The sequence below is a fragment of the Harmonia axyridis genome, chromosome 5 (assembly GCF_914767665.1).
Source record: "Harmonia axyridis chromosome 5, icHarAxyr1.1, whole genome shotgun sequence".
Classification (NCBI taxonomy): Eukaryota; Metazoa; Arthropoda; class Insecta; order Coleoptera; family Coccinellidae; genus Harmonia; species Harmonia axyridis.
In genome coordinates, this window is record NC_059505.1 from 35,667,719 (window position 1) to 35,694,951 (window position 27,233).

Sequence of the window (27,233 nt, forward strand, 5' to 3'; positions counted from 1 at the left end):
AGGTCTGTGTCATGAAATTTTGTCTTTACCAATTTTTCATTTCTGCTCACTGCTCAAATCCATAACATTCATTTCCCTGTGAAGCGAATTATGAAAAAAGAAAAATTCAGATTAGAAATTATTATAGGAAAGCATTTAATGAAAGAAGCTGCCAATTTCCCAGAAAGATTCGAAATTTCTTGATTAAATTCTAGAACTGACTATCTTTCGTAAAATTATTTGAACGTACGCTATCATGTGGCTCCCTCTGTCGATGCAGTATAACAACTAATGTTTGTAGAAATCACAGAAAACTAAAAATGTCTTCGATTCGAATTTGTATATCATTTTTCGGAACTCAACCAAAAAGATGTCCAAAGAAATTTTATGGTTATGTTCTGACAATCAGCTGACTGCGATGACATATCAAGCCAATGATGGTAATTTTATTCTACTTTAATGACCAGCAATAAATTTAGCTCAAGATGGAAATAATTATTGAAAAATCGGTTATGCTTCTGAAAACCCAGAAAGGACTTGTAGAAACAGATCAGTACAAAAAATTACTTGAATCCCATGGTTTGGAGGTTAAACAAGTAAACACTTTGATTTTCAAATTTTACAATCTGAATGAATTATCTGCTAAATTAAAAAATCATGATGACTACAGCGGTATACTTTTATCTAGTCCCCGTTGTGTTGAAGCTGTTTATTCATCACTCAACGAAAAACAATTGGATCCTTCTTGGAGAACAAAAAATAACTATACAGTAGGTGAAGCTACTCATTTGGCAGCTTTACAAAGATTGGGTATTGATTGTAGAGGGAAAGAAAGTGGCAATGCGAAAAACCTTTCAGAAATAATATTAAAAGGTTAATTCAAATTTTATAGAAAATATCAAATTAATTTTGAATTTCTATAATTTTTACAGAGAATTTGGGAACAGCCAAACCTTTCCTATTTCCTCATGGAAATTTAAAGACTGACACTCTTAAGATAGAATTAGGAAAGTCGAATATAGACATTGAAGGGGTTCTTGTTTATGACACCCTTGCTAATCCAAATATTGAAGAAGACTTCAGGATTGCTACTAACGATTTTACTGAGTTTCCAGAGTATGTTGTGTTTTTTAGTCCTTCGGGAGTGAGGAGTTCTATAAAATTGTTCAGGAAAGTTCCAGAAATTGAAAAAACAATTAAGGTAAATAGTTTGAAATTCTGTTTTTCGTTAATTGCTAATTTTGAATTATTATCAGTTTATAGCTATTGGACCAGTTACTACAGCTGCAATGATTGAAGAGCGTATCAGGGTGACAGATGAAGCAGCAAGTCCAAATCCAACAGAAGTTCTAAATTTGATTATAAAATGATTCTTTGATTTTGTGCATAAAATAATTGATAATGACAATAGAGGATTATTAAATCTCAAGAAGTCTCTAAAATCGTAAGAGAAATAAACTAAAAATGTGTAAATGATAAACCATTGTGTAAAAATTGTTTATTCAGAAAATAAATATATTTTTCAGATGGACATAACAAAAACAAGATTCAACTTTCAGACATACAAATTTTTGTTCTCGATGACTAATTAAGCCGAATTTTATTCAGATTATCTTACAATCTATAGAGTGACATTTAAAATAATGCCGATGTTTTGCAAAAAAACAATAATGTGCTAGTTTATTATCTTCAATCAGAAGATCTTTGGACTTATCACAAACTACCCTATTAAGCCTAATATTTACAATTGTATAAAAAATTTGCTATCGCTTTAAAATTCAACTTGAATAATATCACATAGTGTTTGGTCTATACTTGTTAATCAGATTATAAAACTCTTTGGCTGCGCCTTCTTTATCCTCGAGTTCCTTGAAATAGTATAAACGTAGCTTTCCCTCATTATGGCAGTCCAACATCCCCCAAGATACAAACAATTTCAAAGCATTCCTCACTGTATCCGAAGACACCGATTCACCTGTAATCAAGGAATATTTGATAAATAAGAAAATCACACCAAAACATGAATTGTAAAATGTTTTTCTATAACTCAAAAACCTAAACTATTTATCGAAAAAAAATCATTTAACAAAATCAGTTTAGTTACAACATTTGTAACTTGAGAGTACTGTGATCAATTTTTATGATTTCGATTTGTTGGATTTTCTCCGTTCCCAAAGAAATACAAGGGTTCCAGAATTCTGACAATTTATCACGAATATGACTGGCTCAGGTCTCAATATTATCTTTTATCTGACAGTAGAGGTTGAGCTAGGTCATATTTAAAGGTTATGCGACTTTGACATTCAATGTCAAGCTGCAAAATATAGGTTAACGTACGTTTGACACACACTTGATCAATTAGTGACATGGGACTTGAATTGGTGAAGAAAGGTTGTTTCGTGATCGAAAGAAGGACAATATTATAATATTGTTAATATGAACCTCTGGGTTTGGGACTTTCAAAAGTCCCATGCGTTGAACTCAATATAAGTTTGAGGATTTAACAGTTGCACAATTTTTAAAAAAATTTAAATGTAATTATGAAATATTGAAATTATATTTGCTGTGATAAAGTGCTATTCGATTTTCAAAATCAATTGTGCCTCTGGAAACAAAAACCGAATTTGGCAAGACAAAATCTATTTCAATTAAAATTTGAGATTAAGTGTACTTACTATATAATACTGAATTATTCAACAATTGCGTCTGAAGATTGTCTAAAATATCTTTGATGAGATCTGCTTCCAGAATGGTTTTTTCTGTGAGGGATATCATAGTTTGAGCACTAACAGCGTAACATTCAAGAATGGGAAGTATGATAACTCTATAATATTCCAAATATTCAAGTACTTTGGGGCTGTTGTTAAGTTGGTACTTAGGCAGTTCGTGAGGAACATAGTCTTCGTCATCAAACTGTTCCGCTATTCTCCTACTCCTGATTTGCATAGCCGATTGTTCCTCCTGAAATTTTTTTACATCGGTAATTACCCCACTTTCTGTCGTAAACATTTCAATAAGCGAAATGATATGCTTCGGCAGAATGGAAAACTCACCATGATGAATAGATTCTTCCTATAGATAAGGTCTTCTAGATAGCACTGAATTGTGTTTTCCAACGTTTGGCAGGGTTTACAGAAAATAAATTCGTTCTGTAGTATATCACACAGTTCTTGAGCAGTTTCCATCAACTGAGCAGCGTCAACATAACCGCTAGTTGTTTCCAAGGAACTGATAGAGAGAGCGATAACTGAATCTAGGGCAAAGTGTGGCACCAAGGTATTGCTGTAGTAACTCAATTCTATCGAATTAGGTAATTCAACTCTTGGCTTTACCATCTCTTGGGATTCCACTTTTTCCTTTTGTACTAACGAGGGTCCAAGCATGTCTACCTGTAAAAAAAATGTTCATGAATTCCAATTCGGATGTGTCAATGGAGATAACCTCAAAAATTTGTGAAATACCTACAGCGTAGTTTATGACATCGATGGAGTTACCCTGGAACGATAACTCTTTCTGGGCGAAGTCCAAGTCTTTTCTCAATGCATCTAAAGCTGTTGCTAGTTCTTCGATGGAAACTCCATCTCTGTACCTAGTGAGTAGTAAGAAGGCTACAGCATCTGTAGCCATCACAGATGTTGACTGACAAGCGTCTACAAAAGAACAAAATGAAATTTTTTATGACATGAATTGATATGAAATAAAAAAGTGATATGTATAGGGTATTCATTTTAGCAGAGGAAAAATGAAATATAAACATTGATTACAAACAGAATAACAGATCGACAACATCTTTAATTGATGGCAACAGTAGGGCAACAAATATCCTCAGATTTGTGAATACTTCAAACAGTAAAATCTCACTAGGAGTGATGTCATTTTATACATTAAGTGAATACTTTATATAACTATATTCGAATTTAAAGATTGAAAGTAGTTTAATTAACTGAACTCACCGTAGACTACATGCCTTGATATATTCTCAATCACACTCTTATTGCTACTCGATACAACGTCAGTACCATATATACTAGATGTCGAACATGTTGAGGTAAGTTTCTTCTTTTCTTTAGGTGACTGTTCAACATCAGGTTTTAAGGCCTTTATCATTTCCTTAAAACAAGAATGAGTTTAATACTACTTCAAAATAAATATTATTACAATAATTAAAAAGTTTTGTGGACACTAATATAGGGTGGACCAGTTAAACATTTTTAGATTGGGTAGTACAAGAAGGTGTTGCCTTCGGCATGAAATGATATTTCAGTAACAATGTTACAGTGGTCCGTGCAACATTGACTATTTGTATACTGTGACTTTTTCGTTAATTTACTCATTGCAAGCATACAAAAAAACATTCACACTTCTGTGTAAATTAATTAATATTTGGAGAAAAATAGATAAGCAATGATTACTTCAAAAACATTATGTTCCAGTGGGTCACCCTGTGCATACTGAATTTTATATAATAAACTCAATGAAGTAATCCGAACACTTCTAATGCCTCTGAGTATATAATATTATAACCTCTAAATTTGTGCCTTGATGGCTTTAAAATGTCAAATAATATACTCACTCTTAGGGAGCAAGGTTGGTTAAAGTCCACCTTCACCATACCAAAATCGCCATTGATAGACTGCCATAATGATTTGATCGTACTTAAGACACTTTCCATCTTCTTGGGTTCACCCAACTGCTCTCTGGTGAAGTTGCCATCAACCAATTTATCGTAATTCATACTGACAGGAACCAATAAAGCATCTTCTATTGTTCCATCCATCAATGAATCTACGATCACACTGAATATTCCGTATTTGGGCATTAGAGGTTTACCAGTTCTCGTACGACCTCCCTCTATATAGAATTCGATGTTATGGCCGTTTTTCATCGAATGTTTCATGTAGGTCTGCAATATTGATTTGTAGATGTGATCTTTGCGTCCTTCGATCGGGTCGATTCTTCTCTTGATGTAAAAAGCACCAAGGCCCTTGAGAACACGCCTGAAAATTGATATAAACCATGAATATAAAGATTGCATTGTCCAATACAAAAATCTCTAAACAATATTTATGGAAATATTCCATTAATTAAAAAAATCATAATAATGTATAATACTCTTACAAAGAAAAAACTAATAAAACAAGTTAAAAGATGCTCACCCAAAGAAAGGAAGTTTTAAATTATCTCCAGCTGCTACTTTTGGTGGTTTGATGCCATGATTGAAGAGTATATACGTTAAAAGTAAGTAGTCCAAATGGGACCGGTGAAGGGGTAAGAATATAAGGGGAAGACCTGATTTACTAGCTTCCTTTATCATGCTTATTTGTCCAGGATGTACAAGCACAGAGTTTAGGAACAGTGGGAACATCTTGTGGAAGAACCAATTGCTGCATCTGAAACGAAAGGATCACATCAATTAAGTATTGCAGTGACTATTTGTTAAGCCGAGAGATGGCGTTGTGTGCTGCGCATCTCTTGGAAGAACCCAATCGTTCTACGGCGAAGCAAACATGCTCCGTTTTGGAGATGGGGGTGTATAAGGCAGGGATCACTGAGGATACCATTAGTGAGAGATGGAGAGAGCACACCTGTAAAGTTTATTACTCAAAATATCAAAAGACCTAACCTACCTTAAGACGTAATCACATAAGCCGGATTTCATGTTATCCAGAAGTTGTTTAGCCCTATCGGTATTGTTTTTCTTCAGTTTTCTGTAGAATTCCTCGTCTCCTTCTTTCTGCGTGTCTTGAATTTGTTCTCTTGTCATGCATTCGATCGCATTTATCACACTTTCATCTTCGAGGAGGCTATCATCGGCTAGTGGATAGTCGAACTTCTTAGCTTTCCAATTGTAGTAGACGTCGCTGAGGTATCTCCCGAAAAAACCGTTGTAAGGATAATGACGTACGAACATGTTCTGCAGAGCCATCCTTTCTGTTGTTTTGTTGAGTAGAGATTCCTGCGATAATTTTCAATCATTAGTTTTCGTTGATTGAATTGTTGTTGGCAATGGTAGACCGTAGGATGTAATAATTCTATACTTACATGGCTAGTGAAAGTGCAGTTCCTACATGCCAGTCTCAAGAAGGATCTTGGCCTTGACAGAAATAAATTCGGCGCCTTTTCTTTAACTTCCACCAATTGTTCTTCTCTAACCTGAGAATAAAAAATGTGTTCGATTAAACAACTCAATTACAATGAAAGTATAAATTGATCATTAAGAGAAGAATGAGAATCGAAAAATTGTGATGAAATTATAATTCCGCCAGTGGCTTAGAATTTGGAGAGGATCAACCACTCACTAGTCCCTGTCGTACGCCTCTGGCAGAAGCCAGAAACGATTATTTAGCATAATTTAGTAGGTTTTATGGTACCCACACTACCTGTACGAAGCACAAATAATTCATTTTAATTATTAAAATAAAACACTCTGTAATTCAGACAGGAGAAAATTTTCATCTAAGTGAATTGGGTTGAATCTTTTTTGTGCTCAAGATTCTATAGTTTAATTATCTCCTATTATTTATGGTACACCTGTATATCTACTACTAGTTCTACTAGTCGGATTCTGATGACATTTGGTACGGTAATTGGGGTTGGGGCATAAACGACGGTTCTAAAGGTTTTCAAATAAGATGTTTCATTTTGAATAGCCCGCCATCTGGACAGCTGTCACTTTTGAAGCTGTCATCTTTTGACATTTGACAAGTAAAAACTACGCCTTTACAAATAATGGAACGATACACGCTTCAAAAATGCATTGCAATTGTTTAAATCCACTACAAAAATGGTGACAATTTTTCAGACATAGTTCGAAAAACTAAAGCACTTTTGGATTGTTGTGAAGTACCTTCTTGGCTGGGAATAGTGAAAATGATGGTGGAAAATTTGAGCTGTTGAGATAAGTTAGTAAGGTGAAGAAGCGAAACCGTGTGCGTCGCTCAAGAAGAACTGCAGAATATTGCTGATGTAGAGCGTAGTTTTGAAGAACAGCCAGTTTTGTCGATCTGGTGTATTAGGCATGTCAAAAACACCAGTTGGGAGATATTGATGTGGCATACAAGCAACGGAACAATTGTAAATTTGCAGGAAAAGTATCCTGGCCGTGTTATTTCTAGGAAAGGTATCACAATTGGACACTGAGATTTTGTGATTCAACACTTTTAGACATTTTTCTATCGAGCCACGTAAAAGTAAGGTCTATATCATAGAGTAATAAACATAGGATAGAGGCGGTATACGCAATTTTTACATGTCCCCAACATGGTTAGATTACGTTGTCGGATTGTGATATATTTTCAAATCCACAATTTTACTATATCATTATGAATGTATATTATATTGAATGAAATAAATTTATTTGAGTGATTCCCGATTAAATATACAAATTTGAATATTTGGAATCCGATATTTTTCCTAATTGTCGAATTTATAATAAGCAGAATATTTATTATTTTCTGAGTCTACCTGCTGAAATCCAAGGTTTGGCAACTATTGCTCTCCTAGTGTCATCTGTTGTTTCACGTCATTTGGCGCGCTTGAAGTTTGTTTTCTGAATTTCTGATATATTTAGGTATTCATCTCAATATATTTTGTGTTGATATGAAACGTTGATTCACTATGGGACATAAGAAGTGCGTTCTTTGTGGAGAAACTCGCGAATTGAGTGAAATATCGTATCACTGATATGTTTTCAATTCCGCGCGCTTCCTGTCAAATTTGATAGTTCATATTGGGGACAAAATTTGCTTATTGAAAATGACATATGCTCCCTCTATCTATGTTTATTATTCTGAGGTCTATACCAATGCTCCACAATCGATTCATGATATTAAAGATGGAATTCGTGAAGTTATCGAGGACATACAGCTGGAAATGTGCGAATTGGTCATGGAAATTTTCATAAAAAGGATATGGTGCTGCAACCGTAGTCTTGAAGGCCATTTGGCTGATATCGTTTTCCATCTTTAATGGCATAGGTAGCTTTTTCTTCACAATGAAATAAATATCCATTGATTTCTCTCAAAATATACTCGTCATTTTTTATATCAAAAACCTATTCCTCTTATTGGAAAACTTCTTATTTGATCAGATTTTTTCAAGGAACGAAGGAGAGACCATTACCAGAGAATTTTTCCCAGGAGCTCAAACAGTTTAAAAAATAAATTAATGTTGAGTTTTTAGTTAAGAATGTATTTCTTATTGTATTATACCTAGATTGAAACAGGAAAAAACAATTTAAGGAATTTCAGAGCGTTATCATACGTTCTACGAAGAAACTTGCAACGTTTTGCAATTTCATATTGCATTATCATCGCTTTCCTTCACTATCAACACTTGACAACACTTAAAGCAATACAGGGACAACGAAAACCAAATAGCAACACGAAAAAATCTCCTACCTCATTTTCATACGTGCAATCCAATTGACCCACATATCGAACACAATGAGGATCTGAAGGCGGAAGCACAGAACAATGTTTGGACCTTTCGCCCACTTTGAATAGATGCAAAACTTTTCGTTGGGCCATAGAGTTCGATTATTTCGATTGGAATCGAATATACGAACTGAAGCAAAACAAAACACACGCACTGGGATCGAAAACAAAGAGAGAAAGTAGTCGAGGAAACGGAAGGTCGTCTTGTACGTACTAGACTGAGATATTTCTAACTGAGGAGAGTGCGTTGTAAACTGGAGTTTTGAAAATGAGGGCAATGACCAGAAGCTTTTGGATTTTAATAGCATCCCAAAATCTGAGGTTTTTTATAACGATATTCAATCATAGTTTACTAATATACCTACTTTGAAGGAAATTCAATGAATCTGATTTTGGGAAAACCAGTATATAACAGCACAAACAATAAATCTCGCACCTTGCGCACACCGCAAGGGTCGAACCACGTTTTTCTCGTAAGTACCAAGCTCAAAGTAATAAACATGGATAGAGGAAGCATATGTCATTTTCAGAAAGAATAATTTTGTCCCTAACATGAACTATCAAATTTGACATGAAGCGCGCGGAAATGAAAACATTTCAGTGATACGATATTTCAATCAATTCGCGAGATTCTCCACAAAGAACGCACTTCTTATGTCCCATAGTGAATCAACGTTTCATATTAACTCAAAATATATTGAAATAAATACCTGAATATATCAGAAATTCAGAAAAAAAACTTTAAGCGCGCCAAACGACGTGAAACAACCGATGACACTAGGAGAGCAGAAGTTGCCAAACCTTGGATTTCAGCAGGTAGATACAGAAAATAATAAATATTCTCCTTAAAATAAATTCGACAATTATGAAAAATATCGGATTCCAAATACGCTCTATTAGTGATGACGTCACACACCGCCATTTTTGGTTATCCTGTCAGTGTTCGGAATCCAAACAAACAAATTTTCATTCAAATTAGTGAGTTGTCGTTGAAGAAATTGGCTTATTTTGATAAATAAGATTATTTAAGGAACGATTTTACTATTAATTGATGGACACGAGATTATTGCCAGTAAGTTCGAACTTGAAGTTCAACTAATAAACACGGCTTTATACAACATCTGGGGAATGATACAGGATTCAAACTTACTGGTATTAACCTTGTTCCTTCTGTCTATCAATTAATACTGAAATCGTTCCTCAAATACTCTTATTTATGAAAATAAGCCAATTCCTTCAACGACACCGTACTAATTTGAACGACATTTTATTTGTTTGGATTCCGAACACTGACAGGAGAACCAAAAATGGCGGTGTGTGACGTCACACTAATAGAGCGTATAATCAAATTGGCATATTTAATCTGGAATGACTCAAATAAATATATTTCATTCAATATAATATACATTCATAACGATATAGAGAAATTGTGGATTTGAAAATATATCACAATCCGACAACGTAATCTAACCATGTTGGGAACATGTAAAATTTGCGTATATTGCCTCTATCTATGTTTATTACCCTATGGTTTTCACTCGTGCCACAACCACACGAGTAAGAAATGTGTTTTTCACACTTGTCGAACACTAAACTTTTTCTACGATCGTGAAAAACCAGCAAAGACCAACAAAATAGAAATTAAAACGCATAAGTCGAACCTGATTCATTCCAAAATTGCCAGCGTTAACAATGTACACGGTGGTCCAACGAAAACTCAACATCTCGATTTTCCGACTTTAAAATAAAAATGTGGAAAATCGCTCAAACCCGTCAATTTTTGATTCTAGGGAGAACAAATTTTCCGCTTTCGAATTATTCAGAAGCCGATGTTTACACATTCAAAATATGGAAAATAACTACGATTTTGCATTCGAAACTAGTTTATGTTAAATGTTTTCAACCAATATATTAAAACTTTGCATGTCCTACCCGTTCATTGTGGTGTGATAGGTACCTAATCATTCTTCGATCGTACGCAGTGTCATATGGATGTGAAACTCAGATACAGGGTGATTCACCGGGATGGCCTATTAGACGTTTATGGAAAACTAATTATAATTTTGAGCTGAAAAATTTCATATTGGGGTTTCAGACAATGATCTTTCTCCCTAAAATATTTTCAGAGTTCTTCAACTTCCGGTTATACCGGAAACAGACTACTACTTCGTTATTCTAAATGGAACACCCAGTATATTATTGCATCATTAGATAGCTTTTTTGATGACAATTTCGGCAATATGCCATACCTTGGGTAACAACTTAACGGTTCATGAGTCAATGGGATTCTTATGAAAAAAAATGGTGGCGATGAGGACTCACATTTTTTTCGACAGAAAAAGCTTTTTGAAAAGATTTATTTTCTTTTTCAATTCTGGAAATACGTAATATTATAAGACTGTTTGCAGTTCGGACCAAAATGTACACAGAGTTTATAAGAAGATCATGAACAACTCAAATTCATCAAAACTTAAGATTTTCAAATTAGAACCTAATGTTTTCATTATTTCAGTCGATTCTACGTGCAAAAATAGTGGGGGTTACTCGAGCAAACCCTATACCTAAAATGAATACTTTAAAAGTTATCGAGGAAGACCTTTAAATGAGGAAAAACTGCAAATTCTGATTGTGTGGAGTAGTCTGTTACTTCCGGAAAACACAGAAAGAAACCAGAATTCGACATGTCAAGAATTGTAATGAATTATTCGTAATTGAAAATAATATTAGTTTATGGATTTCTCAATAATCCAAACGAAAAATTATCCAAAACATCGAAATTCAGTTTCTTTCTGTACTTTCCGGAAGTCACAGAGCACTCCACATACTTAGTGAGGTATTGCGGTATTTCCTCATTTAAGGTTCAACCCCCACTATTTTTGTTCATAGAAGCGACTGAAATAATAAAAAATATGGGTTCTAATTTGAAAATTTTGAGTTTTGATGAATTTGAGTTGTCCAAGCTCATGATCTTCTTATGAACCTCCTGTACATTTTTTGTCCGAATCGCAAACAGTCTTATAATACTACGTACCTACATATTTGCAGAATCGAAAAAGAAAATTTTTTCAAAAAAAGCTATTTCTTCCGAAAAATCCAAAAAAAATGTGTGTCCTCATCGCCACCATTTTTTTTCATAAGAATCCCATCAACTCATGAACCGTTGAGTTTTTACCCAAGGTATGGCATATTGCCAAAATTTTCGTCAGAAAAGCTATCTAATGATGCAATAATATAATGGGTCTGCTAAATGTAATAAGGAAGTGGTAGTCTGTTTCCGGTATAACCGGAAGTTGTAGAGATCTGAAAATATTTCAGGAAGAAAGATCATTGTTTCAAACACCAATATGCAAATTTTCAGCTCAAAATTATGATAAGTTTTCCATAAACGTCTAATAGGCCATCCCGGGCAATCACCCTGTATATCATTATTCATAGGCGTCAAAAAATCCAGGAATAAATTAACATCACTACAGCGGCAAAAACATACGATAAAAAGACATAAAGACATACATTTAATTTTTTTCGATATGACTTTTCTGCAAAATGCAAAAATATGAATTTATTGTAGGTTATTGATGCTTTTTCAGCAGGGGGGCCAAAAATTATTCGCGCCGGCCCTGTTTATTCAGTTTAGGTTGCTAACCTTCGAATCAGCCTCCCTCGAAATCGCCTTTTTACTACATTTCTGATCTCTCAGAAACCTCTTCGTTTTGCCATAGCTGTTGATTGAGTCAGTTTGTGAAGTTTTGCTAGGAGAAAACCTGTTGAAGGACTCGAACATACGACTCGTTACTATGTCCACCATCCTTGCAATTCTGTAAACAAAACATAATAAATTAAATATAAACAATCTTTCAAAGAACACCTAGTTGAATCACTTTCAATAAAAGTCTCATTTATACCATAAGGCTACAATCGGATTATTTTCGATAGGTAGTAAGTCTGGAGAGCCTGAAGGTCATGGAAACAAGGTAAGTTTTTCTTATCAAGAACCATTTAATACAACGGTTGTTTTGTGGTAAAAAAGTAAGAATAATCCTTGTAGGTAGATTTAACACATATAATATTAGCAATGAATTTTAATCAACGCCCATGAAATTCAATATTCATACTCGAAAATGAACCTGATGGCTCAAGAAACTTATCATTGCAAAAAATATCACCGCCCACTGAAAGGAACTTCATAATTTCCATAATTTTTTTAACGAAGAATAAGTAACTAAAACCGTCGGATATAGATTAATTTTTCGTACAAAAAATGAAATATTTAAAAAAAAAGGATATAACCTAACCTTCAATCAATACAAAGTGTATAATTTATCACTCGTAAATTAGCTGAAAGAAATTGATAACCTGTATTGTTGAGTGATGGAAGATACGTAACATTTTAACCTTGTCGTAATTGTTAAGGTCAAGAACATTCAGCTGGAATAGAAACGTACGAGTTATAAAATTAAAAATACTTGTGTTGAATCTTAACCTGTCCCAAGAAGACGAAGATGTTTATAATTTATAGACTGGGAATCTGCTTCAATCACTGTTATTGAATGGAGGCAATTAACCAAAAATGATATGTTCGACAAGAGAACTACAAAAACAAAAAAGTCTACAAAAAACTTCTTGGCATTCTTTTATGCGGCAATTATCTTCTATATAATGTAAATGGAAAAATACATACGATTGTTTATTATCACATTATTAACCCATAAAGAATTGTACTAATTTGAGTATTTTGACATTTAGGTTATTTCACACGAAATATATCAAGTAATATAAAAAAAAATCGAGAAAAACACTAACTTGCGACAGGAGCTTTATTGAGCGCTCGTTCCCTGAGCATATCGCTCTATAATTCCCTCATTTTAAACCGGAACTAGTCTCAAATGATTAGTTTCAACTTTCAACACATTGATGGTGAAGCTGGCCTCAAGCACGATAACTTCCGAGAAGAAAAATCTTGAAACTTGAAATTTTTAGAGCAAAATCCGACTAGGGGTTCGAAATTTTGTTTTCCTTATAATTTCAGATTAAGCATTTAGATGTATTGTAGAATAAAAATTTGATTTTTATGCAAAATGTTGAACGCGATAACGCATCCCTAGAACCAGAGATAATTCAAGAAAATATCTAAAAAAACTAAATATCATAATGATAATAGGTTGAGATTTTATTAGGTGTACAACTTTGCTTCTGCTGTTTTGCAATAGATGTAATAGCGGTAAGTGGTAGACGAAATAAATAGATCATAGATGTCATACAATAAGCTTAGGTATTTGTAAACATATCGCCATCGAAATATTAGTCGATTTGTGTCTGCATCATTAAGTTGAACAAATCAGCTTACGAGCCAAATTCTCGTCATTTGCAAAGGTTTTGATTTTCTGCTTCAATATGAAGAAATCTGCAGCTGAGGCTCATCGAATGCTCTCAAATACCCATGGTGAGGTCGCTATTAGTGAAAGAACGTGCCGAGAGTGGTTTCAACGCTTCAAGAACGGTGATTTTGATGTCGAAGACCAGCATGGCGGTGGAAGAAAAAAGATTTTCGAAGATGCAGAATTGGAGGCATTACTTGATCAAGGCTAGTGTTAAACGCAACAAGAATTGGCAGGATCATTGAAAGTGACGCAACAAGCCTTTTCAAAACTCCTGAAAGTCATGGAAATGATTCAGAAACAGGGAAATTAAGTGTCTTACGAGTTGAAGCCGAGAGTTGTTTAATGGCGTTTGTTTGCTTGTGAACAGCTGCTTGCTAGGCAAATACGGAAGGGATTTTATCATCGCATTCTCACTGGAGACGAAAAATGGGTTCATTACGATAATCCCAAGCACAAAAAAATCATGGGGATATCCCGGCCATGTTTCCCCGTCGACGGCCAAACCGAATATTCACGGTTCCAAGATACCTAGAAAATCTGTGCGAATATGAAATATTCAAAAGTTCCGAAACTTTATAATAACAATAAGAGCTAGAACTCTCTTATTTCGGAGAAGAGCTTCGAACAACGAATGGATTCAGTCTTTTGTATTTTTGATTTTCAGAAAACGTGATAAAATTTTTCGCTAGCAAAATTTATCTTTCAAAATATTAAATGAAGTAAGCACAAAACAACTGAATCGGTAATTTCAACGTACTTTCTCTACAGTTCAAAGTTCAAAATGTTGATATGAATTTCAATCAGATCATTTATCCGAAACACAAACTTAAACAACAAATCATGACAAATTTAACCAGATAATATATGCACAACTGGTAGAATCACCACGTATATTTCACGTGTTGAAAATTTCAGCTGTTGAAAGAGTGGACAAAGAATGAATGACTGATGATCGATTTCGTTATCTGAAGAAGTTCTTCCTGCTTGATGACCGAAATGTAAACGACTTTCGACCGTCCTTTATAACCAAACGATAATCAAAAAAATGAAGGATAAATAATGAGAAAATACAGAATTGAAAAATTGTTGGCTTTGAAAGCGTGTTCTGAAGATGCTTAGCGCAGTAGTAAGCGAAACGTCAGTGAAAACCGACTAGACGCAGCTACAAAGCCCAGAATTTTGAAAGGGTTTAGCATTAAAATAAAAAAATAGTATCGAGTTGTACCTACTAAAAGTGAAACTACTAAACAGAGTGTTACCAAATAAGGGAGGAAGTTTTTAGGGACTGAATTTTTGTCGAAAATTACAAGTCTTTCATGTAACCAGAAGCGATTAGGCCTTCCCTTGAAAAGTAAGACGCTTCCAAAATTTAAAAAAAAATCCTTTCAAAAATTATTTATGTTGCTGAAGAATTTGAAGGAATGGTATTTTGTCCTTTGAATTTTTTTTAATTTTGAAGTGGTCATTTAAAAAGGCGAAACATGCAACATTTATTGCTTTTTTATCAGAACTATATAACGAAACAAAATTCCTCAATTTAAAAATAAGTGTTGAAAATAACAATTCACACAATTACAAACAAAGTTTTAGCACTTCTTTGTTACAGTTGCCAAAAGATATAAAGAATTATGGAAGGAAGATTAACGAAATGAAATAACTTCTACTAGAAGCAAATACTCTTTTGATGAATTTATTTTTATCCTTCAAACAGTGACGTAATGAAATTTCATGAAACTAAAGAAGTTTTTCTACATTCATGCAAAAAGCAAAACTTTATTGAACTATATTTAGTGGAAAAAGAAGTTCTTTATTGCACTAGTGCAATAAAGTTTTTATTGCACTAATCTGTCATTCTACTTCAACGTGCTGATGGAAATCGTCGACAGTAGCGGAGGGAATCACATGCAAACAAACTCAGTGTTGCAAAACAAATATTTCAGCCTGAAGGAAATAACGATGTACAGTTACCAAGTACTAGTACGTTTACAGCAGTAACAAATCAAGAAGTGGATTTAAAAAGTACTTCACTACGAAATATTCATATAGAAAATTGCACCAATATTGTTCATTCACTTTCAACATTGAGGGTAAAAATAAAGTTTGAGTTAAATTGTTCGTAACGTATTAGTTCCTGTTTCAATCGATATTAATAATAAAGTATTCAAGTTGTGCTTTTCATTTTCCTACACCTAGTGCCGCACCTCAATAAATAATTTTTTGCTTTTTGCATGAACGTAGAAAAAATGTTGTATGCAACTCGTGCAAAAATTGTTTGTGAATCAACATTCACTTTTTTTGCACTTGTTGCATAAATATCTATTTTATTTTTCAAAAATATGAGGATAATAAGTTTTATACATTTTTCAGACTTTTGTTGGTAATAGAGAAAAAACGAATACATTTTAAAGCAACCCTTGAACATTTTATTTAATTTCCATCCCTCTCATGACCCCTAACAAGCCTTCGTGCATGATGACATAAAATCAATGTTACAGAGTGTTAATATCACTTTGTCACGAAATATGTTACGAGAAATGATAAGAATTTAGATTGTTTATTTATTCATCGAATCTTTCCTCCTGAATAATTTATCACATATCCACAACATTATCTTCGGTAGATCACTCTGAACACACGTGAAAAAATATTTAATCTTCATGTGTCACAGTTCAAGAACAGTTACCACTACCAGGAAAGGTCAATGAAATTTTCTGTGCTCGAATTTACTAATTCTATCCACATTTCAACATTGAAAAAAAACCAGAAGTCGTCTAATATGTCTTGAAATATTATCAATGAGAATTGTCAATGCCAAATATTTTGTCTTTGGAAAAATTGATGTCAAGTGAACACATCCAAGATTCTTGATGAAATGAGCAGGCCATTGTTGAGGACTTTGTCCTCTGTTGTTAATAGTCTTCATCATCTTCAATTGAAATATTAAATTTTGTCATTATAATCCATCTCGATTTCGCCAATTGATTGTCAATATTTCATGATCAATTCATCTGAATTATTGAAGGTTGAGAATAACCAGTTAACAGAAAAAAAGCTTAACTCCTATTGTGAAGATTGTCAAATTAAATCAAATCCAGATGTTCTCTGGTTCCACCATAGACTTCAAACAGTTAAGGCCATAGAGTAATAAACATAGATAGAGGGAGTATACGCAATTTTTACATGACCCCAACATGGTTAGATTACGTTGTCGGATTGTGATATATTTTCTAATCCACAATTTTACTATATCGTTATGAATGTAGATTATATTGAATGAAATATATTTATTTGAGTGATTCCCGATTAAATATGAAAATTTGAATGTTTGGAATCCGATATTTTTCCCAATTGTCGAATTTATGATAAACAGAATTCTCATTATTTTCTGTATCTACCTGCTGAAATCTAAGGTTTGGCAACTTATGCTCTTCTAGTGTCATCGGTTGTTTCACGTCGTTTGGCGCGCTTGAAGTTTGTTTTCTGAATTTATGATATATTTAGGTATTTATTTCAATATATTTCGAGTTAATATTAAACGTTGATTCACTTTGGGACATAAAAAGTGCGTTCTTTGTGGAGAAACTCGCGAATTGAGTGAAATATCGTATCACTGATATGTTTTCTTTTCCGCGCGCATCGTGTCAAATTTGATAGTTCATATTGGGGACAAAATTTGCTTACTGAAAATGACATATGCTCCCCCTATCTATGTTAATTACTCTGATTTTAAGACCGATTTGAAGCGTTCAATTGAACTACCATCAACTGAGAATATCATTCTATGCAACAGAATTTTGTGTCTAGTTCATTGTTGAACTATAGATCAACAGGTTTATGCAACCGGTTCTTATATCAACGAGCTGATCGGTAGATCAAAGTTTTGTGAAATAAGCATTAATCATTTTCTTCCAAGAAAAGATAATTTTCAGCACTATTACAGTCAAATTCAAATTTATATCTCTATGGCAAATTTTTTTCTTATCATATTCTGCGTATTTTTATCGATTACCCATTTACTGATGTTATTAAGTATTTCATACCAATTAAAATTCTATCTCTTCTACAATAAATTCTTATCGAGGAGTTCACCTTGAAGAATTTTCGAAATTTTTTAGTTGTCTACTAACTTGCAATATTCAACACTTGCTTAAAATTTTTCAATAGAATAAAAAAAACAGAACCTTAATCTCAATTGTTGCATATTTTTCCATTGTTTTGATATTGATATTTTCATGTGAAAAAATTCTAGAAATTGTAAATACAGCATAAGAGAATTCACAATAAAATTTATTCCACATGTCAAAGAGCAATAATGAATGAAATAATGCAAATGAGATTTCGAGCTTACCTCATAGAATTTAGGATAAATTTGGACAAATTCACCTCGAGATACATTAATAAATCCACTTCTATCCATTGTAAGTAATATTTGAACCACACAAACAAAAAAATAAAACAAATACCGAAATTTACAAAATATTCCGGAATTTTACTTGGTGATTGTTCCATTGTACCAACGTTCGTCCAAATGAATTTAGAAGTTAAATTGCCTGAACTTTTATCGTTTTACACCTTAGATCGGATCCAATTATAATAATTGATGCAGAAACTCATCATGTTATTCTAATTAATGTTTGTCAGATATCAAATTCTATCCAAATTATGTGAATTTTTCTGAAAAAATATCATTGAGGTTGTTTGTTTAGTCTTTCTTTCATAATTACCTATTCTGTATTATTAGTCTGAACTGGAAATATACTGAAACACGTAGTTTTATAATCAATTTCGAATGCGCTGAAGAAGAAATCAAAGAGAGTGTAATATAAATTTCTGAAAAGAAATCATTCTTAATAATCAATTAAAAAATTCAAGATCACATAAATTATTTAGATCATTTGCGATAAAAACTCATCAGATGAACTGATAGTGTGAAGTGTTATAATTTTATTGTGAGTATATAGTTTTTATTCAAACGACAAATAAGTTTAATAGGTACTTGTACTCTGATCATTTTTATATTATTGTTGTATTTTATTATTTTCAACCTTGACTTTTTGAAATTTTTATTCTTAAATTCGAGTTTAGATTACCTATCTAGAGGAACGTTACAATTTAAGGTGGGATCAAATCATAGCGAAAACTTCGCATTCTTCTTCATTATTTTTGTATTTTTATTGTTATTGTTCTTTTTTGTATTTTTATATTAAAATTCCTATTATGCCACAATGTTGTTTCAATTTGTTATCTATGAGAATTCGATCGACGCATTTGTTGCAAAAGATTATTCCACACTTTCCTTTTTCGAAATTCCACAATATTTCCATAATAAATTAGATATCCTATATCAACAAAAATGAAAATGGCCTTTGTCATGTATTCAAACTGTTAATTTTGATAACAATTAATGCAACGGGAATCGATTCTGAATTGCACATATGTTGAACTTCTGTTTATATTTATTGGGATATCGCACACAAAAGCTTTCAATGTTTATTGGACTATGGACTACAGAGGTTTAGTGCCAGATAACCATAATCGCATCATATAAATTTTTTCAACAATGTAATCTTTGCACCCGTTAGGAAAAAGAACTACTTAGTAATTGTAATTCAACTTAGTCATTTCGTCGCTAATTGAAATATTTATAATCCAATGATTTTCGATGGCACTTAAGATGAAGTATGAAAATAATCTGTAAGATCTCTCTAATCTTAAACAATAGATGCAAATTCAAAATAATGCTTAAGATAAATGGATTAATTTTGTATAGTAGAATGAATTATTGAAATTAACCAAACGAAATCAATAACATTAAGAGAATATGAAGGACATGAAAAAATTATTAAAAAATACATCAAGTAGCACCAAAAACATAACATTAAGAGAATAGAAATTAACAGAAAAAAAGGGGAGAACACTATTTTCACACTGAACGCTAGTATCTTTTTTTGTTTACAAATACTTCCATTCCAAGATAGAGGATGTAATAGTTATTCTTAAAAACCGAATATTCATTTATTGTTCTCAATTTCTTGAAAGAGCAAATGGTACGCCACTGAGATATTTCAAATAGAATTGAATTATTTGTTCATTCTATGATAAAAAATCTCTCATGACTTTTTTCGTAAGAGGCGCCGTGTTAAAGCAAAAAATTAAACATCTTAACTACATTATCAAGAACTATCTAATAATAGATAATTTATAAATGAAATGAAAAATACGCATTTAGATGTTTTATTATTTGCATAAAAACGAAAAAAATTATGAGAGATTTTTTGTCACAGATTGAAAATTATTTTCTGCTTGAAATATATCAGTGGCGTACTCACACCCCGCATTATTGAAAATAAATGAACCCCAAAACTTTCAAACCGATCTAAAAACACTGATTTTTTCGTATTATGTTGGAAATAGTATAAAAAGAACTATTGCAATAAATTTGAATCGAAATCAGAAACGGTTCATTATTAAATCTACTGAAATCTCTTCGAAAAACTCGAAACTTGTGTTCAAATTTCAAGGTCATACATCCTAGATCTTAGTTTTTAAAATTTTATACCTCAATTCTAGCCTTAAAAATTGATAGATCCAGTATTCGAGAACTTCAGATGGATCGAGTAGTATAGCAACTAATTCTTTGCCAATTTTGATATCTACAAATAGTTCTTATTTTTGACGAAAAAAGATATGGACGATATAATATAATAATAATAATATTGGAACAGATGGACGAACAGATTCGAATTTTGGATTCTACACAACGCAAAGCCTTAACTGAGAAAACTTCAAGAATGTTCAGAAATTTTTCTAAATCTGTCAAAATTGAATAGTTTGTTGATTCAAACAACAAAATGAAAATTAGAATTTCAATGCTAATTCTATATATTCCAAAACTTGAACATTGCAGTGGGGGCTAAAAAATGTACTATTGGGAATAACAGACCAACAAATAGAAACAATTAGGCATTCCAAAAGAGCTTATTAGCTAATCTTCAGTCCGAACATTTCCTCAGATAACACAAATTACATTTAATCTTCAACAGCGTCCAATCAACTCACATTTGAAATATGTACAACACTTCCTTGTTCACATGTTGCCTAATTGTTTTATTTTGCAGAATAAATTTCAACGGCCACATCATACTGTCCGAAAACTATCCAGAACACAGCTTCCAATAAAAAAACCAAACGTAATGAACATCATCCCAAGGATATTTCCTACATAAATATCGTTTTATCTGAAAATCGATCAGATAAAACAATGCTCGCATAAGTGATACTTATGATCTCGCTAGCAATAAATTGGTCAAAGGTTAGGAAACTGAAAATGTTCCTGTTATTGGGTCAAATAAGCAGGAAAACAAATTTGCCAATCGTTAATTATGAATTATGATCAACGCAAACAATTGTTTCACACTGTAGTGACCCATTTTGGGAGCAGCTTGTTTCTCGTATTCGATATTTGTTAGTTTCGATTGTGATCTTGATAGTTGAAGTATTTTGATGGAATTTTCGACAAATACTATCAAGGACCAATATTAATTATTGTAACAGGTGCTCATAATTGTTACAATGTAAATAACCCTTTCGATTTATTGTTTCAAACCAAAAACCTTGAGAATCTACAAATGAAAGAATCTTTCAACCCACAGAGTTTTTGGTTTGAAATATTCATCACTAGTTTTATCAAAAATTTCGCAGTGAAATGTATGGTGGATCAAAGATCTGACTTCGTGTCATGAGCTTTCGAAATGTCATTCAATCATACGCCTATTTCGCCTTTCAAGACCAAAGAACAGTTTTTTTTTACTGTTACCCTCGAAAGATGATATATTAGTATATATAAGATTTATTATGCCATTGTTGTCGGTTAGTTCATATGGATGAAATATTATGATGGAACAATCAAGTAATTATTTCACATGAAAAACTAAATTTCAATCCAGTGGAATCTGTTATTAAGAACTTATGGAGTAATTTTTTTCAATATTCTTCGTGAATATAGTATGATTCTGAAGACGCTATGCACACAAAATTTTTCAATACGCTTGAAATTCATACAGGAATAATATATACACGCAGAATCTCAACTTGGTCTAATCTGTTGTCTCTGAAATATTGAAATATATTGAGTTGTTTTCCCAACATTCTTCTTGAATTTCCTCTGGTTTTTTTCACATCTTCGTTTAAAGATTTTCCTCGCGATTTTCCTGGTACAATAACGATTTTCAATTATAGTTTCCAATCACTTTTTGTAGTTTGGTAAACTTAACACTCTGAATATAAAATGAATAGAATGGTTGGATAAGATTGCAATATCTGAAAGAATAAAATAGACGTAAACCTGATACCGTTTACGTCTATAATATAGATAATTTTCAACATAATCAATTGTTTGAATATTATTTATAGTAATCAGGTGTGCACGAAGTATTTGAACTCACCTTCAACTCAAATTTTTAATTATTCAAGAAAACAATTAAGATACGTTATCAATTGTTGTCTCGATTTACACAAAGATACTTTGTGCAAAGTTGAACGTTTTAATGCTTCTTTATTTTAGTTTTTTTCTTGTAGAAGAATACTCAGAACAATTAGAAAGTCTGAAATGTCTTCAAAAATGAAGCATACAGATCAAAACATAATGGTAACATATGGGAATTTGAACCGGTGTGAAGTTATCCACATCCACAAGTACACTCCGAGGCAAAAGTACGGTCCAAGCAAAAAATGGTATAATTATGATTTTCATTATGAAAATGGATAGTAATTTATTATTTGACTCAAGCAATACAGACTTTTCATATTTTTTTTCTATTATTGAACATTTTTTAGCAATTTAGGGGGTTGTCAATGTTGTTATTCTAGTTTCTAGTTAAAAATTCATAACTTTTTTGTTTGGAATAGTACCGTGTTCTGCTTTTAGTATGTAGTAAATAGCGGAAAACTGAATCGAATGACATACCCCACATAGTTTGTCAGGCCTCGGGGAGGGGGGAAATTGCGGTTTTGGGGGTATTTTCTAGATAAAAATTCATAACTTTTTTGTTTGAATTAGTACCGTGTTCTGCTTTTAGTATTGGTAAACAAGGAAAAACTGAATCGAATGACATACCCCACATAGTTTGTCAGGCCTCGGGGAGGGGGGAGATTGCGGTTTTGGGGGTATTTTCTACTTAAAAATTCATAACTTTTTTGTTTGAAATGATACCGTGTTCTGCTTTTAGTATGTGGTAAATAGAGGAGAACTGAATCGAATGACATACCCCACATAGTTTGTCAGGCCTCGGGGAGGGGGGAAATTGCGGTTTTGGGGGTATTTTCTAGATAAAAATTCATAACTTTTTTGTTTGAATTAGTACCGTGTTCTGCTTTCAGTATGTGGTAAATAGAGGAAAACTGAATAGAATGTCATACCCCACATGGTTTGTCAGGCCTCGGGGAGGGGGTAAACTGCGGTTTTGGGGGTATTTTCTAGATAAAAATTCATAACTTTTTTGTTTGAGATAGTACCGTGTTCTGCTTTTAGTATGTGGTAAACAGAGGAAAACTGAATCGAATGACATACCCCACATAGTTTGTCAGGCCTCGGGGAGGGGGGAAATTGCGGTTTTGGGGGTATTTTCTAGATAAAAATTCATAACTTTTTTGTTTGAAATAGTACCGTGTTCTGCTTTTAGTATGTGGTAAATAGAGGAAAACTGAATCGAATGACATACCCCACATAGTTTGTCAGGCCTCGGGGAGGGGGGAAATTGCGGTTTTGGGGGAATTTTCTAGATAAAAATTCATAACTTTTTTGTTTGAATTAGTACCGTGTTCTGCTTTTAGTATGTGGTAAACAGAGGAAAACTGAATCGAATGACATACCCCACATAGTTTGTCAGGCCTCGGGGAGGGGGGAAATTGCGGTTTTGGGGGTATTTTCTAGATAAAAATTCATAACTTTTTGGTTTGAATTAGTACCGTGTTCTGCTTTTAGTATGTGGTAAACAGAGGAAAACTGAATCGAATGACATACCCCACATAGTTTGTCAGGCCTCAATTTCCCCCCTCCCCGAGGCCTGACAAACTATGTGGGGTATGTCATTCGATTCAGTTTTCCGCTATTTACTACATACTAAAAGCAGAACACGGTACTATTCCAAACAAAAAAGTTATGAATTTTTAACTAGAAACGGCCCTATATAACAACATTAACAACCCCCTGAATTGCTAAAAAATGTTCAATAATAGAAAAAAATATGAAAAGTCTGTATTGCTTGAGTCAAATAATAAATTACTATCCATTTTCATAATGAAAATCATAATTATACCATTTTTTGCTTGGACCGTACTTTTGCCTCGGAGTGTACTTGTGGATGTGGATAACTTCACACCGGTGGAATTTGACGATAGTAACACAGTGTTAGTTTTTGGGTTTTTTTTTGAGCGTTTTGACCCTTTTTTGTTTGAGCGTTGGGTCATGCCTAGACTGAGTAAAAAAAATTATTTACTGTTTGAAGCCTTTTTATTCACTTTCTGAAAAAAACTTCTACTTTGAGTTCTAGGAATTATCTAGTCAGGAATAATCAACCAATGTATTTGCAGAATTTTGCGTTCAGTGAATTCCGAATTACATGAATCAATGCAGTATTACGTTACAGGAATTGTTTTGAGTATTGAACCTTCCAATAATATCAATTACGTAAACTATCATAATGAAACTGACGATAATATCTGTAAAAATTATTTTGCCAAGCTAAACTATTAGTCTAAATGGTGATTTTTTCAACCAGCTACAAGATAAGAGAAATGTAGTTATTTGTTTTAACTATGAGTCAAATCATTTTATCAGATAAAAAACGATCTAGTTCTACATAGAGATATTTATTCAAGGATCCTCTACATTTGTTCCATTAGTATTTTTCACAGGGAGATCTCATAACTTAAAATTCTGCTAAGAAGACCAGAAAAAATTGCCAGATGTTTCAATTTATTGCGTCATCAAATACAACACATAAGATAATCTATTAATTGTAGGTTGATTTAACATTAACACGCAAGGTTCCAAATGATTACATCATGCCAAAAAGACCTTCCAAATTCAATGAACTGAAATCTTATAGACTGACCATAGATTTTAAAACAAATCTCCATTTTCTCTATTGAAATTAATAGCCCAAAAATTAGATAGAACGGCCTACAATCAAACCAATGTCAACAACAAAAAGTAGATTGATGCAATAATAGAGCTTGTTGAGTGAAATAACTGTTACAGTATTAACATGAATTACCATCATCTCAATTTTATGTTTTTCCTGTTCACTTATCCAAAGCTAAACTAGATGATGTGAATTGTATAACCGCAAAATACTTGATAACTAGGAACTACTGTATTTTTTAAATTTATGATAATGTGCTGTTGGTGTTGAATATTATATTTCTGGAAGTATTTGTCCTTAATACCGAAAGAATGAATCGAAAGATCAATGTTGTTGGTACGAAAATTATTTCGATATTTTAGGTCAGAAAACAATACCTCTTTGAATATCATGCAAAACTTGCACTGAACTGCTGTTTTATTTTCGTATACACAGATATCACAAAGAGCACTGTGAATTTCATACAAAGATTTAATATTTCCATAGCAATCAAACGTATACTGGAAATTCCATAACTCCATATTCGTTAATACGAATACGCATTAAAAAAAATTGAGTTAAACGTAATCACCCATTACCAAATTTTATGATTTAAGATTTTATTATTTGTCATTGACAAGTTTTTTGAATAATACTAATTTTCGGGTTTTTAAATTCATGTTTTACATTTCATAAAACTGCAAGTATAGAAGGCGTCAACTTTGTTTTTTTTAACAGAAACGAACTGTTATGAAGCACTTCACTCAATCAGTTTCAAGCACAACCAATAAAAACAATTTTTTTTTTAAATTGGACATTATTCGTCAACATAGTCACCGAGATATATGGAGTCAAAGCCTCATCTAACTTTTCAATGGTTTTTATGGAAAAAGATTGGTTTTTGCTTTCGAAATAGGAATCAATCCTGGCGAACACTTCTTCATTAGAGCAAGAGTTCATACCCTGGAGTAACTTTCAACCCTTGTTATCGATATAACAGTCTGAATGATACTTATCAGCTATTACTTTGCTTGCACAGTTTTTTTTCCCATAGAAAAACAATGTTTTATGATAGCACGAAACTCGTTTTTATCAATTTTGCCAACAACAACAACAGATGTAGCTTCCCTTGAACTTCAATATATTGATCCAGACTTAACTCTATTTTAACGATTCAAATTTTTTGAAGCTTTGTACTAACGCAAAAAAGGTGCACATGTTAGTTTGATAATTTTTTGTGAGACCTCACAGAAATTAAGAGTTTGTGCGAGAATCAGTAGTGTTTTATCAAGGCATTTTTACTGTGTACCATAGCCACTTCAGGCACAAAACGGTTTATTGTTTACTCTACCAGAATTTATTATCTATTATACAGCCATTTGTTGAACAACTACAAGAAAAGGAAAGAACTTAATATATTTTTTGAAATATTTTCAGATAGGATTAGGATGACAACTTTATGGTACTCCCTTATAAATGCCTTTAAATTGTTTGAATTCGATATTTCAGCTATGAATAAATTCAAGGGAATTTGTTAAAAAAAATATAACGAAAATTCTTTTGGATAAGAGATCTATGATGCTTTTACATAAAGGGTTTTCCAATAAGAGGGTCTATTTTTAATAGCCCCCAATCAGGACAGCTGTCTCTTTCGAAGCTGTCATCTTTTGACATTTGTAGTAAAAACTACGCCATAACTAAAAATGGAACAATACACGATTCAAAAACGCATTGAGATTGTTCAATTCCACTACAAATGTGAAAATTTTGGAGTCACAGCTCGCCAAACTACTTTTGGTTGTTTCGTGAAGCACCTTCTCGGATGGAAATAGAGAAATTGCTGGCAAAATTTGAGCTGCTGGGACAAGTAAGTGATATGAAGAATAAAAACCGTGTGCGTCGCTCAGGAACAACTGAGAATATTGCTGCTGAATCACGTAGTGTTGAAAAAACCTCAGTTTTGCTACCAAGCTATAATTAATGACTTTTTTATGACCGAAATTGAAAGATTGTGATGTGGACGCCCATCAAGATGGCACTACATGCCACACAAGAAACTAAACAATCGCAATTTGCAAGCGAAGATTCCTGGTAGGGTTGTTTCTCGAAAGGTGATCACAATTGGCCAACGAGATCTTGTGATTTAACACCTTTAGACTTTTTTCTTTGGGGTCACGTGGAAGATAAGGTCTATTCCAATGCTCCACAAGCGATTCAAGGTCTTACAGATGGAATTCGTGAAGTTGTCGAGGACATACAGCTGCAAATTTGCGAAGTTGTCATGGAAAATTTCATGAAAAAAATATGGTGCTGTAACC

At 32.9% G+C, this 27,233-nt stretch overlaps 2 protein-coding genes across 6 annotated transcripts in view; one reads left to right on the forward strand and one right to left on the reverse strand.

The window, feature by feature from the left end:
* The first annotated feature begins 373 nt into the window (after positions 1 to 373).
* On the forward strand, positions 374 to 1,364 carry LOC123679999 (uroporphyrinogen-III synthase-like). Its single transcript, XM_045617623.1, has 3 exons — positions 374 to 852; positions 912 to 1,180; positions 1,236 to 1,364. Exons 1-3 carry the CDS (start codon positions 465 to 467, stop codon positions 1,347 to 1,349), a joined length of 771 nt encoding a protein of 256 aa, XP_045473579.1. The 5' UTR covers positions 374 to 464; the 3' UTR covers positions 1,350 to 1,364.
* Positions 1,365 to 1,462: 98 nt separating this feature from the next.
* The window catches only part of LOC123679997 (glycerol-3-phosphate acyltransferase 1, mitochondrial), a 34,031-nt gene continuing 8,260 nt past the window's right edge, over positions 1,463 to 27,233 (reverse strand). For 2 of the 5 annotated variants that reach the window (XM_045617621.1, XM_045617618.1), the window contains exons 2-11: positions 12,058 to 12,229; positions 6,022 to 6,132; positions 5,607 to 5,935; positions 5,136 to 5,369; positions 4,553 to 4,976; positions 3,933 to 4,089; positions 3,445 to 3,629; positions 3,033 to 3,368; positions 2,655 to 2,940; positions 1,463 to 1,954 (exon numbers count right to left, since the gene is read on the reverse strand). In XM_045617621.1, the coding sequence (XP_045473577.1) occupies positions 1,773 to 1,954; positions 2,655 to 2,940; positions 3,033 to 3,368; positions 3,445 to 3,629; positions 3,933 to 4,089; positions 4,553 to 4,976; positions 5,136 to 5,369; positions 5,607 to 5,935; positions 6,022 to 6,132; positions 12,058 to 12,219 (2,406 nt within the window). In that variant the 5' untranslated portion in view covers positions 12,220 to 12,229 and the 3' untranslated portion in view covers positions 1,463 to 1,772. Of the gene's footprint in view, positions 1,955 to 2,654; positions 2,941 to 3,032; positions 3,369 to 3,444; positions 3,630 to 3,932; positions 4,090 to 4,552; positions 4,977 to 5,135; positions 5,370 to 5,606; positions 5,936 to 6,021; positions 6,133 to 8,378; positions 8,528 to 12,057; positions 12,230 to 18,140; positions 18,283 to 20,851; positions 21,006 to 27,233 lie in introns of those variants that run through there. The other 3 variants (XM_045617620.1, XM_045617619.1, XM_045617622.1) reach the window with 3 other exon arrangements.

Coding starts and splice junctions, on each gene's coding strand:
- LOC123679999 (XM_045617623.1), top strand. CDS start 465: ATGGAAATAATTATTGAAAAATCGGTTATGCTTCTGAAAACCCAGAAA. Junction 853..911: donor TTCAGAAATAATATTAAAAG/GTTAATTCAAAT, acceptor TAATTTTTACAG/AGAATTTGGGAACAGCCAAA. Junction 1,181..1,235: donor AAATTGAAAAAACAATTAAG/GTAAATAGTTTG, acceptor AATTATTATCAG/TTTATAGCTATTGGACCAGT.